The sequence below is a fragment of the Coregonus lavaretus genome (assembly GCF_964263955.1).
Source record: "Coregonus lavaretus genome assembly, chromosome: 9".
Lineage (NCBI taxonomy): Eukaryota > Metazoa > Chordata > Actinopteri > Salmoniformes > Salmonidae > Coregonus > Coregonus lavaretus.
In genome coordinates this window covers 33,305,941-33,324,916 of record NC_139996.1, presented here as the reverse complement: position 1 = coordinate 33,324,916, position 18,976 = coordinate 33,305,941, and the positions used below count along the sequence as shown (strand labels likewise).

At 43.9% G+C, this 18,976-nt stretch overlaps 1 protein-coding gene across 3 annotated transcripts in view; it reads right to left on the bottom strand.

The window, feature by feature from the left end:
- carmil2 (capping protein regulator and myosin 1 linker 2) overlaps positions 1-18,976 on the bottom strand; it is a 39,763-nt gene that overhangs the window by 20,644 nt on the left and 143 nt on the right. For 2 of the 3 annotated variants that reach the window (XM_084168932.1, XM_084168933.1), the window contains exons 2-29: positions 18,696-18,790; positions 18,121-18,171; positions 17,109-17,168; positions 13,929-14,050; positions 13,559-13,656; positions 13,367-13,437; positions 13,078-13,227; positions 12,400-12,488; positions 12,070-12,164; positions 11,861-11,947; positions 11,545-11,654; positions 11,049-11,126; positions 10,823-10,899; positions 10,646-10,750; positions 10,402-10,471; positions 10,091-10,172; positions 8,653-8,749; positions 8,489-8,543; positions 4,961-5,133; positions 4,758-4,826; positions 4,531-4,624; positions 4,336-4,434; positions 3,511-3,639; positions 3,253-3,366; positions 2,864-3,039; positions 2,547-2,634; positions 1,774-1,863; positions 1,549-1,615 (exon numbers count right to left, since the gene is read on the bottom strand). In XM_084168932.1, the coding sequence (XP_084025058.1) occupies positions 1,549-1,615; positions 1,774-1,863; positions 2,547-2,634; positions 2,864-3,039; positions 3,253-3,366; positions 3,511-3,639; positions 4,336-4,434; positions 4,531-4,624; positions 4,758-4,826; positions 4,961-5,133; positions 8,489-8,543; positions 8,653-8,749; positions 10,091-10,172; positions 10,402-10,471; positions 10,646-10,750; positions 10,823-10,899; positions 11,049-11,126; positions 11,545-11,654; positions 11,861-11,947; positions 12,070-12,164; positions 12,400-12,488; positions 13,078-13,227; positions 13,367-13,437; positions 13,559-13,656; positions 13,929-14,050; positions 17,109-17,168; positions 18,121-18,171; positions 18,696-18,790 (2,691 nt within the window). Of the gene's footprint in view, positions 1-1,548; positions 1,616-1,773; positions 1,864-2,546; positions 2,635-2,863; positions 3,040-3,252; positions 3,367-3,510; positions 3,640-4,335; positions 4,435-4,530; positions 4,625-4,757; positions 4,827-4,960; positions 5,134-8,488; positions 8,544-8,652; positions 8,750-10,090; positions 10,173-10,401; positions 10,472-10,645; positions 10,751-10,822; positions 10,900-11,048; positions 11,127-11,544; positions 11,655-11,860; positions 11,948-12,069; positions 12,165-12,399; positions 12,489-13,077; positions 13,228-13,366; positions 13,438-13,558; positions 13,657-13,928; positions 14,051-17,108; positions 17,169-17,717; positions 17,740-18,120; positions 18,172-18,695; positions 18,791-18,976 lie in introns of those variants that run through there. The other variant, XM_084168934.1, reaches the window with a different exon arrangement.

Genomic DNA, 18,976 nt, shown 5'->3' with positions numbered 1-18,976 from the left:
AGAGAGAGAGAGAGAGAGAGAAGCTGTAAACAGAGAATAGTGATTGAGAGACCATTAATGAAGAAAGGGGGAGAAGAGGAGGACAAAGAAAAAAAGCAGAGAGAAAATATGGGATGGAAGAGGAATCCGATGGATGTCTATAGATATAGACTCAATGGCACAGAAGAGAGGAGACTAATCAGAGAGATTTACAACACTGAATCTAAACGATGGAATAGAGAGGGAGAGCACAAAAAAGAGAGAGACAGTGCAGGTAGCAGCAGAGCAGGACGGCTGGAGAGAGAGGCAAATGAGGGGGAGGGGTTGTGCAATGGTTGTAAGCCGGTCCCCCCCCCGTGAGGCTCAGTGGTCTGAAAGTAACCCGGCCATGCTCCAGTTAGCCACAGCTCTTTTTATTGGACAGGCAGAGCACCGCACAGCTGATTATCTTTTGTTGAGGCTAGTAGTCACCCCAACTACCACCTCCATCACCGCCCCCCCAGAATCTCCCCTCCAATATGGGACCTTAACCCTTCAGCACCATGACACAGCACCGTCACAATGAGGGGGAACTCCCAAGACGCATTGGGGGACAGCCCCTATAGTGTCCCGGGCTGCATGAATGACACACATAAGCAATAACACCCTCACGTACTCGCAGGAGGATTGTAAAACACTGACACACATTTTGACTGGTTCTAAATCTGATTTGGGATGTATTTAAGAGCACATTGCACTAAGGGGATTTGAGCAGAACAATCCAGAACCATATTGCTCTAGTGGATATCTCCCTCTTTGTTGTGACTGCTCCATTATTTTCATGTTACTGCCCTTCTGACCCTCTTTTGTTAGAGCTCACTCCTAACTGGATAATGAAATGGTTTAGACACGACCCCTGACCTTTCAACTGTGAATTCTGGTTGAAACCTTTTTCTATGCCAATCACAGTGGCGGTAGATTGCAGCTGCTGACATCACAGGTCGAAGCCGTTTTGATGTAGCAGACTGCAGCCAATAACATTTACATCATTTAGCAGACGCTCTCATCCAGAGCGACTTACAAATTGGTGCATTCAACTTATGATAGCCAGTGGGACAACCACTTTTTTTCATATTTTTTTAATGGTGGGGGGGGGGGGGGTAGAAGGATTGCTTTATTCTATTCCAGGTATTCCTTAAAGAGGTAGGGTTTCAAGTGTCTCCGGAAGGTGGTCAGGTGACTCCACTGTCCTGGCGTCTTGGGGGAGCTTGTTCCACCATTGGGTTGCCAGAGCAGCAAATAGCTTTGACTGGGCTTAGCAGGAGCTGTGCTTCTGTAGAGGTAGGGGAGCTAGCAGGCCAGAGGTGGATGAACGTAGTGCCCTCGTTTGGGTGTAGGGTCTGATCAGAGCCTGAAGGTAACGAGGTGCCGTTCCCCTCACAGCTCCGTAGGCAAGCACCATGGTGCCAATAACTACACCTGATTAACATTGAAACAATCTACCTAGTTTCGTCCCAGACTCTAAGCTTTCCGACTAAAAAGTATGTTCGAATAAATCCTAATTATACTGATGACAAGCCTGGTTCTTACTTTTCACTGAGGGGGCTGGACGGATACTCTTGGAGTGGAAGCTTCTCCTCCAAATGACAGGAACATACTGAGGAAGAGAGAGAAATTCAGTTAGTTGTATTAAACAAGAACTAATGCAGGTCATGTAGATACTTGTGTAGACTGGTACAATGGTATGGCATACACTGTTTAGTATGGTGGGTTGTGTGTGTTTTAGAGAGGGGCTATGTTAGTCAGAGCTCTTACATCATCCATGGGGAAATCATGATCTACCACTCGTAGATGAGGGACATTGGTTTTGAGTCCAGAGCTGGTCTGCTCCCTCATATGACGGTCCTGAGGTGAGGGAGGGTGGTGATCAGTTATACTAATCGAACACACCCAACACAACGAGTGTTGGGGAGTAGTGAACTACATAGTTCAACTAGTAATTTAACTACATTTTGCAGTAGTTTGGTGGTAGGTGAAGGTATTACATTTACATTTTAGTCATTTATCAGACGCTCTTATCCAGAGCGACTTTACAGTTAGTGAGTGCATTCATTTGTTTTTTTCCATACTGGCCCCCAGTGGGAAACGAACCCACAACCCTGGCGTTGCAAGCGCCATGCTCTACCAACTGAGCTACACGGGGCCACAGCTGCTGGAACTACGCACTACTTTTTAGCTAAAATCAAATCAAATATGACCTGTCATCAGACCTGTCTAATTCTTACGCGAAACAGTTTTTCTGTTTAATGGGCAACATTACACATTCTGTTAACATCCAACTCCAGAGTGATCTGTTCTTGCAATTTGTTGTCCATGACGTTTTAAATTTAGATATGATAATTTATCACAAAGTAGTTTGGATATAGGGAACTACTTTCTCAATGTAACTTTAGTTAAGTAAACTATATTTTTCTTAAGGGTTGCTTTAGTGTAGCTTATCTTCTTCCAGTGTGAAGTCATTGGTAGCTTGCCCAACACTGAACACAACTCACACATACATTACAAACACACACAAAACAAAGTATCACCAATTTCTGCTGAGCCACAGACAAGTCCTGCAGAACCTCGTCAACGATACTTTCCACCAAGGAGACACTAACTGACAGTTTGAGTTCACTGAAAAATAAATGAAAAACAAAGAATGAATGGAGGGGGAGAAGTAAATCATAAGCAACCAGTGAGCTTTATGAGAGATGTGGGAGGCACTGGGTGGGAAAAGTCCTAGTATTGAGCATGACATGAGTATGACACAAAACAACAAAGATTATGTACGATGTAACTGTTTGTGTTCTACATAAGCTGTGTTTTTCTTTCAGGGTCGATGTGTGTGTATTCAGCTGTTTACCTGAGTTTGTTACTGATGAGCTCTCCTATGTGCTGCATGAAGGTGTCCTGGATGAACAGGGCTGTCTGTCTGGACTTCTTAGCTACACAGTCAGCCAGCTGCTCACAGACACTTGACCTGTGGGTGACCCTAGGACAGAGGGTCTGGGCTGACTGCAACAAGGCCTGGGCCAGCTCCTGGAACACACAGGGCATACCAGTCACCTGGAAGACTCACCTGGATGACCTCTCCTGAGTTTTTCCCTATCACGTGTTGCAGGTTTAGACATATCTCTTCAATTTGGCTGAATGTTGATAGTTATCAGTGTGGTTGGTAACTGACAGATGCATATTGATACCTCATATACATTGTGCACACACATGATACAGACACAAAAATGTCAGTATTACCTGAATCTCCTCTGTTATTTCGTTGGTGACTGTTTTGGCCGTGTCATTCAGTATATGTTGCAGCATTGCACCACTAGAGGGTGTCTTCCCCAGCTCATAAAGTGAAGGCAATAGCTGGAGGATGAACATAAACTTATTAGTGATATTTCACCATCCTCAAAATCCTTCATTACTAGGCCTTATATGTTTATGTCTAGACCTCTCAAAAACATTGATGAACATGTCTTATCAGTGGGACTCAACTCAAGGACACCTTACCGTAATGGAGGTCTTAGCATTATGAAGCACTTCTTCTGCAGCCAATATGTCTGACTGCACTTCCTGTATATTGCAGGGGGCTAAAGGTCGGACACTCTCCTGTAACCTCTGACACAGACCTTGAACCATCTGAGATGTGGGATGAGTCAGACAGAGACACAGGGTGAGAGTGGCAAATGTACCAGAAAGTTAGGAATATGGGAAAGGAACAGACCCTCATACATACAGATATACACATACACTAGGTGTACAAAACATTAGGCACACCTTCCTAATATTGAGTTGCACCCCTTTTGCCCCCAGAATAGCGTCAATTTGTCTGGGCATCGACTCTACAAGGTGTCGAAAGCGTTCCACAAGGATGCTGGCCCATGTTGACTCCAATGCTTCCTACAGTTGGGTCATATTGGCTGGATGTCCTTTGGGTGGTGGACCATTCTTGATACACAGGGGAAACCGTTGAGCGTGAAAAACCCAGCAGCGTTGCAGTTCTTGACACTCAAACCGGAGCGCCTGGCACCTACTACCATACCCTGTTCAAAGGCACTTTAATATTTTGTCTTGCCCATTCACCCTCTCTGAATGGCCCACATACACAACCCATGTCTCAATTGTCTCAAGGCTTAAAAATCCTTATTTAACCTGTCTCCTCCCCTTCATCTACACTGATTGAAGTGGATTTTTAACAGGTGACATCAATAAGGGATCATAGCTTTCACCTGGATACACCTGGTCAGTCTGTCATGGAAAGAGCAGGTATTCCTAATGTTTTGTACACTCAGTGTATATTTCTGTTGCCTCCTCCAAGAACGAGGGCTGACCTACCTGTTCAGAGCGTACGGTCTTCAGGCCCTGTTGGAGGTTTAGTATCTGGTCTGGGCCTCCAGACTGTCTCTGGCTGTTCCTGATCAGACACGCCTGGATCTGGACACACAACAGCAGAATACAGACAAGTGTTTTATACCAGGGTGACTCAGACATCCGTTTTTATCAGGCTCCTCATGGACAGCCCAATCTCACCTTCTGCAGAGCCTCCTCTGTCTTCTCAGGACTGTTACGATACCCGTGTGTGACGTCATTCATGGGGATGGATATGTGCTGCAGTGTGAAGTTCCTGTGTTTATGCATACACATAGAGAAGAATGAGGAATGAAACAACCATTCAAAGGCAGGAAAGGAGGGGTAAGGTTATCTTTTAGGCAATATTACTGTTTGATGGACTGAGACTCTTCCTCTCTACGACTCACCTCTCTAGAGCGTTGGCCACATCCAGAAATCCCTTGGCTGTCACATTGTTCCTGTCCCAGACCAGCGTCCTGTGTAGAGATATACACTGGGCAGGTCAGGTTAGTGTTGGTTAGTTCATGGTAATATAATTCCAGATTGCGGCTGGGGTAGGCTAGGTTGGGGTAGGTCAGTTTATGGTTAAGTTGGGTTATGGCTAGGTTACCGGAGTTTAGTGTTGATGAGTAAGGCCTTGGCCAGCATCTTGGCTCCAGTGTCTCCGATGCAGTTTCCACTGATGTCTATCTTAGTGAGGCTGGCATTGCTGCCCAGGCTGTTGATGAGGATGGTGGTGCCTGTCTTCAGCTTGGAGTCACACACTGACAGCGACTCCAGGGGCTGTGGGCATGTCACACACACATGCACACAAACACACACCACTGATCTGAGCCAGATTGGAGATCTCCATCCAATCAGAGCCCAGAGTCTGGGGCTCTGGGCCTGAGAAAACTTCAGTTAGATTACATGACCTTCAGCCTGACATCTGGCTCTTTGATACACAGAGAAAATGTCTACACGATTTTAATGAGCCTTGTATACTGTACGAGTCTCAGCTGCTCAATGTGTAATTACTGAGGTGGGCCTTGTCTCACTGGATAAGGATTCTGGGTAATTAAAAGACTTGCTTTCACTCAAGGGGAGGTCCCAGAGGACTATGTTTCCACAGAGCCTCCATCATTACACAGCTCTCCCAGCAGGGAACAGGAGACTACTATCATCCAGAAGGCGAGGTCAGTACAGGTGCATCAAAGCTGGGACCGAGAGACTGAAAAACAGCTTCTATCTCAAGGCCATCAGACTGTTAAATAGCCATCACTAGCCGGCCTCCACCCAGTACCCTGCCCTGAACTTAGTCACTGTCACTAACCGTCTACCACCCGGTTACTCAACCCTGCACCTTAGAGGCTGGTGCCCTATGTACACAGACATGGAATCACTGGTCACTTTAATAATGTTTACATACTGTTTTACAAATTTCATATGTATATACTGTATTGTAGTCAATGCCATCCTATTGAACTATTTCTGTGTGTATATATATATATATATATATATATATATATATATATATATATATATATATATATATATATATATATATATATATATATATATATATATATATACACACACATATACAGTGGGGGGAAAAATTATTTAGTCAGCCACCAATTGTGCAAGTTCTCCCACTTAAAAAGATGAGAGAGGCCTGTAATTTGCATCATAGGTACACGTCAACTATGACAGACAAAATGAAGGAAAAAAATCCAGAAAATCCCATTGTAGGATTTTTAATGAATTTATTTGCAAATTATAGTGGAAAATAAGTATTTGGTCAATAACAAAAGTTTCTCAATACATTTTACATTTTAGTCATTTAGCAGACGCTCTTATCCAGAACGACTTACAGTTAAGTGAGTGCATACATTATTTTTTATTTATTTTCATACTGGCCACCCGTGGGAATCAAACCCACAACCCTGGCGTTGCAAACGCCATGCTCTACCAGCTGAGCCATTCCCTCCCCTACACTGGACGACGCTGGGCCAATGGTGCGCCGCCCCATGGGTCTCCCGGTCACGGCCGGCTACGACAGAGCCTGGATTCGAACCAGGATCTCTAGTGGCACAGCGATGCAGTGCCTTAGACCACTGCGCCACTCGGGAGACACAATACTTTGTTATATACCCTTTGTTGGCAATGACACAGGTCAAACGTTTTCTGTAAGTCTTCACAAGGTTCACACACTGTTGCTGGTATTTTGGCCCATTCCTCCATGCAGATCTCCTCTAGAGCAGTGATGTTTTGGGGCTGTCGCTGGGCAACACAGACTTTCAACTCCCTCCAAAGATTTTCTATGGGGTTGAGATCTGGAGACTGGCTAGGCCACTCCAGGACCTTGAAATGCTTCTTACGAAGCCACTCCTTCGTTGCCCGGGCGGCGTGTTTGGGATCATTGTCATGCTGAAAGACCCAGCCATGTTTCATCTTCAATGCCCTTGCTGATGGAAGGAGGTTTTCACTCAAAATCTCACGATGCATGGCCCCATTCATTCTTTCCTTTACACGGATCAGTCGTCCTGGTCCCTTTGCAGAAAAACAGCCCCAAAGCATGATGTTTCCACCCCCATGCTTCACAGTAGGTATGGTGTTCTTTGGATGCAACTCAGCATTCTTTGTCCTCCAAACACGACGAGTTGAGTTTTTACCAAAAAGTTATATTTTGGTTTCATCTGACCATATGACATTCTCCCAATCCTCTTCTGGATCATCCAAATGCACTCTAGCAAACTTCAGACGGGCCTGAACATGTACTGGCTTAAGCAGGGGGACACGTCTGGCACTGAAGGATTTGAGTCCCTGGCGGCGTAGTGTGTTACTGATGGTAGGCTTTGTTACTTTGGTCCCAGCTCTCTGCAGGTCATTCACTAGGTCCCCCTGTGTGGTTCTGGGATTTTTGCTCACCGTTCTTGTGATCATTTTGACCCCACGGCGTGAGATCTTGCGTGGAGCCCCAGATCGAGGGAGATTATCAGTGGTCTTGTATGTCTTCCATTTCCTAATAATTGCTCCCACAGTTGATTTCTTCAAACCAAGCTGCTTACCTATTGCAGATTCAGTCTTCCCAGCCTGGTGCAGGTCTACAATTTTGTTTCTGGTGTCCTTTGACAGCTCTTTGGTCTTGGCCATAGTGGAGTTTGGAGTGTGACTGTTTGAGGTTGTGGACAGGTGTCTTTTATACTGATAACAAGTTCAAACAGGTGCCATTAATACAGGTAACGAGTGGAGGACAGAGGAGCCTCTTAAAGAAGAAGTTACAGGTCTGTGAGAGCCAGAAATCTTGCTTGTTTGTAGGTGACCAAATACTTATTTTCCACCATAATTTGCAAATAAATTCATTAAAAATCCTACAATGTGATTTTCTGGATTTTTCTTTCTCAATTACAGGCCTCTCTCATCTTTTTAAGTGGGAGAACTTGCACAATTGGTGGCTGACTAAATACTTTTTTTCCCCACTGTGTGTGTGTGTGTGTATATATATATATATATATATATATATATATATATATATATGCATACTATTCTATCCCACGTATTCTACAGATATACTAAATATTGTATCCACATACTGCCCATAATGTCTATACATCCCATCATATATATTTATGCTCGTCCTAATATTTATATATTTCTTAATTCCATTCTATTACTTTTAGATTTGTGTGTATTGTTGTGAATTGTTAGATATTACTGCACTGTTGGAGCTAGGAACCCAAGCATTTCATTACAACCGCAATAACATCTGCTAAATATGTGTATGCGACCAATAAAATGTGATTTGAATTTAATACTGGAGAAGAGGCCTGGGCAGTGGTAGAGCCAGGGTCAAAACATAAGAGGAGCAGTCTGGAACTGGGGATGAGTAATTATATTATCTACAAAGGAAAGGGTAAAGGAGACTAAGATTTGCTGTTGTGAGAAACGAGGAGATGAATGTAGTGTTAATGATGAGGTCTTTACAGAGTTAAGCTGATGTTTAACTCAGTCAATGGTTGTTTACGACAGCTTGTTAGAACAGGTTTAATACAGGTAGATAGTACACATTACTAATAATTTCACTATGAAATGTAAGTGTTTGAGATATAAAAGGACGTAAATAAGTGTCAGTCAAAGGACGAGATCGAACACTCACACACTCCTCCTCCTGAATGAGCTGGACGATACGCTGTAGGACATCTGTTAGAGCTCTGTAGGGCGAGAGAGAGAGAGACAGAGAGAGAGAGAGCGAGAGTGAAGAGACAGCTGACAGGTAGATGGATAGGAAACACAGTGGTTCTGACAGAGTAAATTACTCACCTGGACTTCATGGTAAAGTTGCGTCCCAAAGCCAGATGGCGGATGGAGTGACTGCGACCGATGGACAGCACCAAGGTGACCATGTCACTCTCAAAACCTGAGAGGAGAGAGATGTATATCAGTAACTCACTGTGGAGGAGTGGACAGTCTGCATGCTGTATATATGTATGCTTTGAGGAAGCCATCTCATGTCAGCTCAATTCATGTTGAGCCTATTCAGTCATAAATACACCAATTATGATTCCCAGGAGCCTTTTGAAATGTGCACTCTCCATGAAAACGAATGGTCTCTATATCTGAGCCACTGGCTAGTGTAGGAGATTGTAGGACCCCATCATAGTCTTGGTCAGTGTGATGCCGGTGTGATCCCCAGAAGTGCTCATGCTACATGGTTACAGCAATACACCATAGTATCCTCTCTTCATTATAAATTGTTGTCCAAGCTCTGTCTGTACTGGATGAATATGGATGAGGAAGTGGGTTGGCAGACAGGCAGGTGCAGGATGCTGGAGCCTCAGTGTCCCAGCGGTGCTGTGTCTATTCTAAGTGACACTGATGTGTCTGCCCTTGGTCACTCCCGGTACTGCACGGAGGTTTGTCTGTGGGAGGCTGGGAGCCCTGCCTGCCTGATCTTATCTGCCTGTTCCAGAAATAACATGGCCTGATTTGAGCTCTTCTCAGTGGTCAAGCATTTGATTGGCTCTACCGTGTTTCCAGAACCAGGTTTGAGTGGGATCATAGTAGGAGAAGAGAATGGTATTTTCTAATTTCTATTGGTAGTTCCAAAAAGTATGCCTAGGTATAATGATAAGGCAGAAAAAACAGGTACTTCGCATTTCATATTATTAATCAAAAACGTAATGTTTTCTTAGGCCTTAAATATAAATTGCCTGCAGTGTTCAGTTGCCTTCTGAGATTCCTGCTCAGAAATGTATACATAATACTCTATTCTAGTGAAGGGGTTTGATCGTAATGATGCCCACACACTGGCCCCCTGCAGAATCCCCCTGGGCAGTTCCCAGAACAGCCCTCCAGCCCCCTCCCCTTCCCCATGGTGAGGCTGGGCTGTTCCTGGGCTCTCCTCATTGTGCTAGAGAGCAGGGGATCATCCCACGAGAAACACACACTGAGAATAATTTATGTCTCGCTCTCTCTGTGTATGTTATATTATCTGAATCGTGTGTGATTTATCACCTGTTGGCACCACCTAGCACACACACACACCTCCCTTGACTGTACTCTCTCCAGGTAGGAAGAAAATGAGAGAGCAAGAGCGAGAGAGACAGAGAGAGCGAGAGCGAGAGCGAGAGCGAGAGAGACAGAGAGAGAGACAGAGAGAGAGACAGAGAGAGAGGCAGAGAGAGAGAGAGAGAGAGAGAGAGAGAGAGAGAGAGAGAGAGAGAGAGAGAGAGAAATTGGGTGAGGTGAGGAATCATACCATTGTCAGAAAGGTCCAGACTGCTGATGGCCTTTGCTTCAAATATGTGCTCCTGAATCACCTGGGCCCCAGCAGACCTCAGCTGCACATATAATACACATGATTATCAGCCAGCCAAAAACTAGCTCAGCTCAATACCTGGTTAGTGATAAAAAAGTGAACGGGGTGTGTGCGTGCGTACGTGTGTGTGTTTGTGTGTATGCATGTATGTATGTATGTATGTATGTATGTATGTATGTATGTATGTATGTATGTATGTATGTATGTATGTATGTATGTATGTATGTATGTATGTATGTATGTATAGGTACCTCACAGCCACTCAGGTCTAGCTCCAGCCCACACAGATGGGTATTTGTGGCCAGACCCTGCAACAACAATCTGCATACCAGACCGATTGAGTTAATTTCACCACAAGAATATGCGTATCAAACAGCAGTATACACATAATATATGTAAATTAAAATGCAAACACATAACTATAAGTATGCATCACATTCTGTTTGACATGCATCACATTTATATTTCCTGGTATAGCATTCCATCAGTGCTTACCTGAGAGCCTCTGGGGGTAGTTTGGTTCCTGCCAATCCCACGTATCTGAGCTCATTGCTCTTACTGAAGACTTCCTTTACAGTCCGCGTCACTTCCCTCGCCTTCCTGGGGAAAGAGACAGGTCAGTGGATGGGTCAGGCAACACTAGTCAGAGATGGCACATGGCAGGGAGCTCACCTGTGGGAGAAGGGGTTTCTGGACAGGTTGAGGTGGGCCAGCTTGGAGCAGCAGCCTGCTGACAGAGACACAAACAGCTAGGGAGAGAAGTAAGTTGGGGATGTAAAAAGTTACTTGGTTCACATTGGCACAAACATGTGACATCGAAAAACAGATCAGGTTGTGCATTTTAAATTTACGAATATGACAGAAACTGTCTGGAGGTGAAAGGGAAAAGGCCACTTACAGCGTCCAGAGGGCAGTCTGTGCCACTCAGGTCCAGGTACGATACAGCGTTGGTCCCAGACAGGAACTTAAACAGGTTCTGACAGGTAAAGATATAAAGCTATTCAGTGCTATGGTCCTGTAGACTAGAGTCAAACCCAACTACAGGCCAACTCAATTTAATACTGTACAGTGGAGTAATACATTTACTCTGATTGAGTTGCCTCCTGCATCATTAAGTCATATCAGTATCAAATAGCATGCATATCCTGTCACTTGAGACTGCACTGGCAAAACAAACTCCCTTTACGGCAAATAACCTCTATAGACAACCCATTACTGAATATAACCAAGGGAGTTAATGTTCCATAGCATACACCCTATACATTACAAAACGCATTTAGCTGAGACTAATAGTGCCTACAGTATGGAGCTTTACTCAAGTGTAATAGTGTATGGAGTGAGCGAGAATTAATTCTAAGCAGTGAACTGAAAACAAGTGCTGCCCCCGCACTCACCACAGCTTCCTCTGTAGCCAGACTGCCTGTATTCCCTGACAGGTCCAGGTGACACAGAGAGCTGGAGAAGGCCTTGTTCTGAGAGAACGCCTGAGCCAGACTACCTAGACCTGGATAGATGGAAGGGAGTGAAAGGAATCAGAGAGAAAAAAGAAGCTGCACAGATCTCTATTAATTCACAGTATGTAGCACAAAAAAAAGCAACCCAGGTAGTATGGCATGGTTGCAATAGAATATGTAAAAGCCATTACATTAATATCTTTATGGAAGGTGGACATTTTAAAAGGGTGAAGCAGACAGAAGAGTTTGAATGTACCTTTGGGAGAGACACTAATCCTGGAGAGGGACAGCTGGGTTAGACCATTGGGCAGATTCTCCAGTTCCTGACTGAGAGCTATCACACCTGATGAAAGATAATGCAAGGTTACACACATGAGCAGATGAGTAGTCACTAGCCAGTCCAGGGAACCACAGCAATGGACTTTGACAAACCTAAAAAGTGATCAATGGTAACTAAATGCTCGCCTTTGTCCTCTATGTGATTGGCTGAAAGGTTGATGGTGTGGATGGCGGAGCGGGTGTGATCTCGCAGGGCACAGGCCATCTTCACCGCAAAATCCCTACAAGAGGAAGGGCCAGGAGTGAGAAAGAGGAACAGAAATAAGTTATTACTGTGGAACTAAAATGAATAATAAAGTGTGAACCAATCACAAAAATCGAATGTCATCCAAAGATGTCCCATGTCCTCAGTGCCTCTGGCACCAGGTAGACTGTTCTGGGAGAGAAGGAGGGAGAGAGGGAGGGAGTTAGGGATTTTTAAGGGAGGTGAGGTGTATCATGTAGTAGACTACTCACAGTTTGAGCCCGCTTCCCTCTAGACACACCTCCTCCAAGGTGGAGGATCTGTTGATCATGAAGAGAACCTGCTCTTGGACCTCTGCGCTCTGGGGATAGATACATAGAGGGAATTATTCCTCTGATTTGTATTAAATCATTAGCCATCCCATCTCCATAAACTGGCAGCAAATCTAATCTCACTAAGAACCTCCATCTGATCTCCATCTTCAGTATCAGCACTTTTCTCTGGTCATAAACCACCTTAAATACATTTATCTGTAGAAAGCTTATTGTAGAATATAAATCTGTGCAGTTACACACAGCTTCTCTCCCTTATCATGAAGGCCATTTCCCTGACCTCGATCATAGCCAGGTGATTGCCTAAAGGCACTGCAGTATCAGTAACACAAAAGTAGCTAGATTATGAAGTCATTATCGTGCCCTGCCTCCAGGGCACAGCAGTCTGTGTGTACATGTGAGGAATGTTGATAAGCCCTGCTAGACTCTGCAGCCTAGACCAGGCTGCCAGTTAGGTCAGCCACAGGATCCCATCATCAGCTCACACTGCCAACACTTATAGACAGCCATGACAGGTACAGAGAGAGCAGGACTCAGGGAGAGATAGTGATAGCATGAGACAGTGAGCTCTCCAACTGGACCTGGAGAAACAGACCAAGATGTGGCTAAAATGTTTACCAGTTTGAGGTCTTTGCTGGAGATCTTGGTGAACCATTGGTTGAAGGAGAGGGCGGCCACTGATAAGGCCAAGTCTCTGTTTTCCAGATGACTGAAATCCAGGAGGTTGAATTCCCGACAATTCTGGACATAGTAAATGTTGTCCACATCCTGAAAGAATATAAATCATAAACACCTCTACTAATATTCTTGATGTATGACTACATCAGTTGATATTAATAATAGAAAAAAAACATTTATCAGAAACATTGAATGTGGTGTCATCATAGGGGGATGGTAACCTACTGACCCATTGGACCTCCTCTCTGCAGGGGAATTCATTGAAGTCACATAGAGCAGCATACGTCTCTGAGAAGCCTCCTGTAGTGTAGAGAACCAGGAAATGGCAGAGCGATCAGATACTGTACAAATCCACATCCACATAGTACAATACACACAAATGAGGTGACACTGCTGCAGTGCTCCGTATTATTCTACTGACCACATGGTCCCAGTGTTACAGTCAGGTGCTCCTCCACCCGGGTTGCCAGGTTCCACAGCCGCTCCTGCAGGTCTGGAGGGATCTTCTTCAGGATCTTCCTGAGAGCAGGAGATAGACACACATGCATGACAGATATTTACATTAGGTATCCACTTTAGCATTGGTATTGGATTGAAATATGATTCACAAGTGAGCTCTCTGAGTAAGAAAACGTCCATTCCTTGGATAGACGAGGAGCACTAAAGATCCTTAATCAGTTGGTTAATGGGTAGATGTTTCACTTCAGGGGTTTCTGCTATAAGTATATCACAAGCAACTCTCACAAGGTTTGAGGGAGGAAAATGTTAATCTGCATTGCCATGACACTCACCCTGGAGATGAATCAGGGAAGATCTTCTTCAGAGAAGCTGTCACATGACTGACCATAGCCTCAAGGTCCTCAACAGATGTCAGACTGAGAGAGTAGGTCTGTCTGTCCGTCTCAATCACCACCTGAATGGTCAACACATACAGTACAAAGGAGTCTTTCTATCTGTCTGTCACTAAAACCACCATGCAGAGATACAGATGCACATTCTTACATAAAGATTTTCAAAATAGTATAGAGGTAAGTGAACACATTAACACCGTCTCTACTTGTCCATTTGGTGTAACTAAATACCTGTAGACTAGTGATGCAGAGGTTGACTCATAACTCACAGTCCCAGCTGTTATATCTGAGGGGCCAAGGGTTTTGGGGTCATGAAATATTGTGTGGATGGAGGGCGGGGGGGTGGGGGACGGATTGAATCAAGGGAAAACAATACCGTAACTCCATAAATGTAGGCTATTACATTGAGGTTTTTATTTAATTATTTTAGGCTATCTGGCATTGTAAGCCTAAACTTTAGGGCCTAACTATTTGCGTGCCAAATAGCCTACACACAAAATCTCCAAATGCTTTTGGAAACGAGCAGAAAAGGTTAATGTCAATGCACTGCAAAATGGAGAGTTCAAAATAAAGAGAAGGGAGGGCCAGAAAAGTAATGTTTGGGAAAGATTTGGTGAAGTGGTAAAAGAGGATGATAGCAGTGTTATGTGTGATGATTGTGAGGTGCTATACAAATTCGATAGTCACAAGATGGGGACTTCATATAGGCCTATGGCATGTCACGTAAAGGGAACTGTAGCCTACATTTCAGATGGGTAAAATGGAAACTGAAATCTGGACACTGACTGTAGGTCTATAACCTCTCACATAGCGTTAATATTGATGTAGGTAAAATGTTGACTAGGGAACAGGAGTGGAGAAATATGATTGATTTATTTCAGCATCTTGAGAGAATGCGAATGCTCAGTTAGATACCGTCTGAGGTGCTCTTTATCAACATCATAAAAGTTTATAGTATTTCAACCACATAAAACATGCATCCAAGCCGAACTGAAATCTTATCAGAAACATGTTGGGTCGTTTTCACAGATTTCTATTTCCTTACAAATGGTCAAACTGATGTCATTTTCAAATTTTGCACAGAAAATCTCCCGTATTTTTTTTGGGTGCATTTTCTCCCCGTTACCTAAACGTCTTTGCTCCGCGAAAGAAGATGACAGAGAAGACTTTACCAATGTCAACTAGATTGAAGCATTCATCGATTTATGACATTCTGGTGAGCAAGAGTTTAGTCTTCTAGGGCAACACATAGGCTAATGACAGAAGAGAAGCTACATGCATCTAATTATAGACAAGTTGCCTAACAAATAGCCTACAAAAAAATTCGGAAATTTTAATTAGAAACATCTAAACCAGGCAACAACAACAAAAAATACTGCACCCGTCAAAAAAACTTTCCGCCATCTTTGACTTTAGGCTACAAGCGCATTTTCTATATAGTGGGTTTGGGTCAGGTGCAGGCCTCAGATTTTCACTTTATCATATATAGTTATGCAGTTGCGGACGGGTTAATAGCAATTGCGGGCGGGTGCGGGTGAACAAACAACTGACCCGCTCCCACTGTAGACATTGTGATGAGTCGTGACATGGGCGACTGACATTGTCTGAACGCGGGGGTGCAAAAAAACAAAAACAGGAATGCAAATGTAGCATTCTCCACATTTAATGTCAGTTTCATTGTGGACTTTTACCCTTAACAGAAGCACACAAGGGAGTTCCATAACGTCCATTTCAAATTTCCACTCGCGCAGCGCTCGAGACCCAAGAACTGAGCATGCGTAAAAACCTTTGCTTGATATGGTTTTCCATAAGCAAAGTCGACATTAGAAGGCAGTTTAACCCTATTTGGCTCATTTTTCCCATTGGAAACAACAGGCTGTGGGCTATCTTGGGTTAGTTATAAAAAATATTTGGTGTCACTGAGCAACAGTCAAAAAGAATGACAGTGTCTGCACATGCTCACTCCCCCTCCCCCCAGTACCAGAAACAGTGGTGGTGACTAATGTTTCCTATCAACAAGACGTAGAGTGTTAACCTCTGAAGCGCTACAGAAGACAAACCACCACAATCAGATTACAATACACCTTATGGAACAGCGGGGACTGTGAAGTAACACAAACATAGGCACAGACACATGCATACACACACGATAACATACGCTCTATACACAAGTACAAATGGATTTTGTGTTGTAGATATGTGGTAGTGGAGTAGGGGCCTGAGGGCACACACTTAGTGTGCTGTGAAATCTGTTGTGAATGTATTGTAATGTTTTTTTTAAATGTATAACTGCCTTAATTTTGCTGGACCCCAGGAAGAATAGGGATCCATAATAAATACAAATACAAAATCGCAAAGCCCTGACTGAAATCTGGTGACCTTTGACTGCATCCTGTGTATATGGAATGGGACCAGAAGTGCGTAAGGAGGGGATTGTTCAGATGAGTGGATGGAAATCTGAAGTTCCCCCCATTTCTTACTGGTATAATTCCATCTCCATATGTGGTAGGTCCAATACTGATAGTAAACATATGGTGATGGGTTGGAAGACAGCAACAGAGGCAGGTAGCCTAGCGGTTAAGAGCGTTGAGCCAGTAACCAAAAGGTCGCTGGTTTGATATCCCCGAGTTGACTAGGTGAACAACCTGTTGATGTGCCCATGAGCAAGGCACTTAACCCTAATTGCTCCTGTAAGTCATTCTGGATATGACTAAATGACTAAAAAAATATATCCCAGTTTCTCTTATTCAGCACAAAGCATGTTTGTACAGCGAATCATTTACATGACCAGCAGTGATCAGAGCTACCTTATTGTCAATCAGGGCTGCTATTTTTCAAACAGACATTAAAACCTCTTAACACCCAGGCAGTGGTAACCATAGGTCACAGTGGTCAGCCAGCCACATACCATCATTGCCCCCTCCCTTTATATACAGGTACTGTATGTGCAACAAATATTTGCATCATGGTTCAAGCAGCTTTCAAATCTTTCAATGAAGTACTGAGAAACATGTCATTCAAGTCATTCAAGCTCAACAGAACAGACAAGTTAGAAGTGACACATAATACCATACAAAACATGTCACTTAAACACATATAGAAGGAGATCATTTGGTTTACCTGATTAAGGCTCTCAATGCTGATGGCATAAATCTCTAAATAGCTGAAGGAGCTTTCCACCTGCAGGGAGAGACCAGACTGTGGTCAACAGTGAAGCACTGATACAAACACAGAAACTGCATACTGACTCACACAGGTTAATACTTGAAAGAGAAGGTGACGGGAAGAGAGAGAAAGAGAGGGGGGTTTGTGTGTGTATATAAGAAAAGAGTGGGAGAGACAGAGGTCCTGTTTGGGGGGGGGGGGGGGGGGGGTTCGGGAGCTACGGCTCCAATGAGAGTCAAAGTAAGATAAGAGTTTTCATTACTACGTCAGCTAATAGGGGAGAGTGGGGGAGGGAGGTCATTACGACTGAAACTTAAACAAAACATTTGCCTTTATGGACCTCCAACCATGGTCACGGTATCTATAGTAAAGTACACAACTGACATAAGCGTAAGTGAAGTCATGCCCACTTTCAGTCACATTAGATTACATTTTATCTGCCAACATACAGGTGTGTTACTTCCCTTTTGTCCAGGTGAGGCATTTCTGCTTTATAAGTGTACAAACACAAACTGAGGCCAGCATAATTTGTTTCTACACTGTATAACAATTATTAGAACGTACTAATACAGGTCCCATCCTCTGTCTAATGCCTTGAGACGCTCCATTTCTCTCTCCCTGGCTTCCTCCACCTCTATCTAGCGTGCCATGCTCCCTTCCTCTACTCAGTAAGTTAATACTCAACTTGACCCTCAGGTCTCCACTTTTATTTGAGGTGTGTGCTGGGACTCAGTTGGCACTGGCTGGGTATTTCTTCTAGAGGGAGATACATACCCGACTACCAGTACCCAATGCCTCTTTTTACAATAATTTCCTCATTCTTCTGTAAGCTCATATCAGACTGGAAGTTAGTCCTGAGGTTAGTCCTGACTGACCATAACCAGCCTCAAGCAATGGTGTTCACATGTAGTTGATTTACAGTTGGAGCAACAGTATTCAAGACATGAGTAAACACACAAACACTTACCCTGACAGGTTGCTTGCTGTGGACAACATAAGCTCTCCATAGAGTCATCACCTGGTGGAAAAGTGTAAACAAAAACAAACATGTCAGTAACCACTACGAGATCAAAGGCTGTCTGTCTAGTGTGTGTGTGAGAGAGAATGGACTACATTGTATGTAGCTAATTGTATTGGAGGTTTTTTCAAAGTTTCACCCATTCATATAGCAGTGTAGACTGCCAGCTGTCAGCTTGAGCTAGAGTCAGCTTAATAGCGCCACTTGCAGATGGAACCTGGTAACTTCAGCCACATTACAAACAGATATACTTTATTTCACTTGGGGTGAACCCTCCACCTGGAGACCCTTCGGTAGCATTTTGTTCCAGCCCAATAAGCTAACGACAGATAATCAGCTGCTGCTCTTTTGCACACTTAAATACACACAGCTAATATAGTATTACCCTCTGTCGTCAATATAAACAAATGCCCATAGAGGCAAACAAGCCCCAGCCGATGCCATGTAGCAGGGTTTTCTTAACCACAAAGTACAGATTAAACCACCCACCACAGTGATTTGTTGGACCCAGGGACCATACTCACCAGAACCCTGCACTCAGCCTTCCCCTTGGGTTGGTTTAGTTGCACATGCCGCATGAGACGAATCTTCTGGGGCTTCAGCAGCTGAGTGATGTGCTCTTCTCAGGAGAGAATAGAGAAGCATGAAAATAACATACAGATGGACAGCGAGCCATTCATACAAAAAATTTAATATTTCAGATTCAACACGACATACAGGCAGATCTTTGCTAAGAGGATACAGCCATTGCATTGACACAAATAATTTTTTTAGGGGGGAGACAGGACAAAAAATAAAGAGGCCA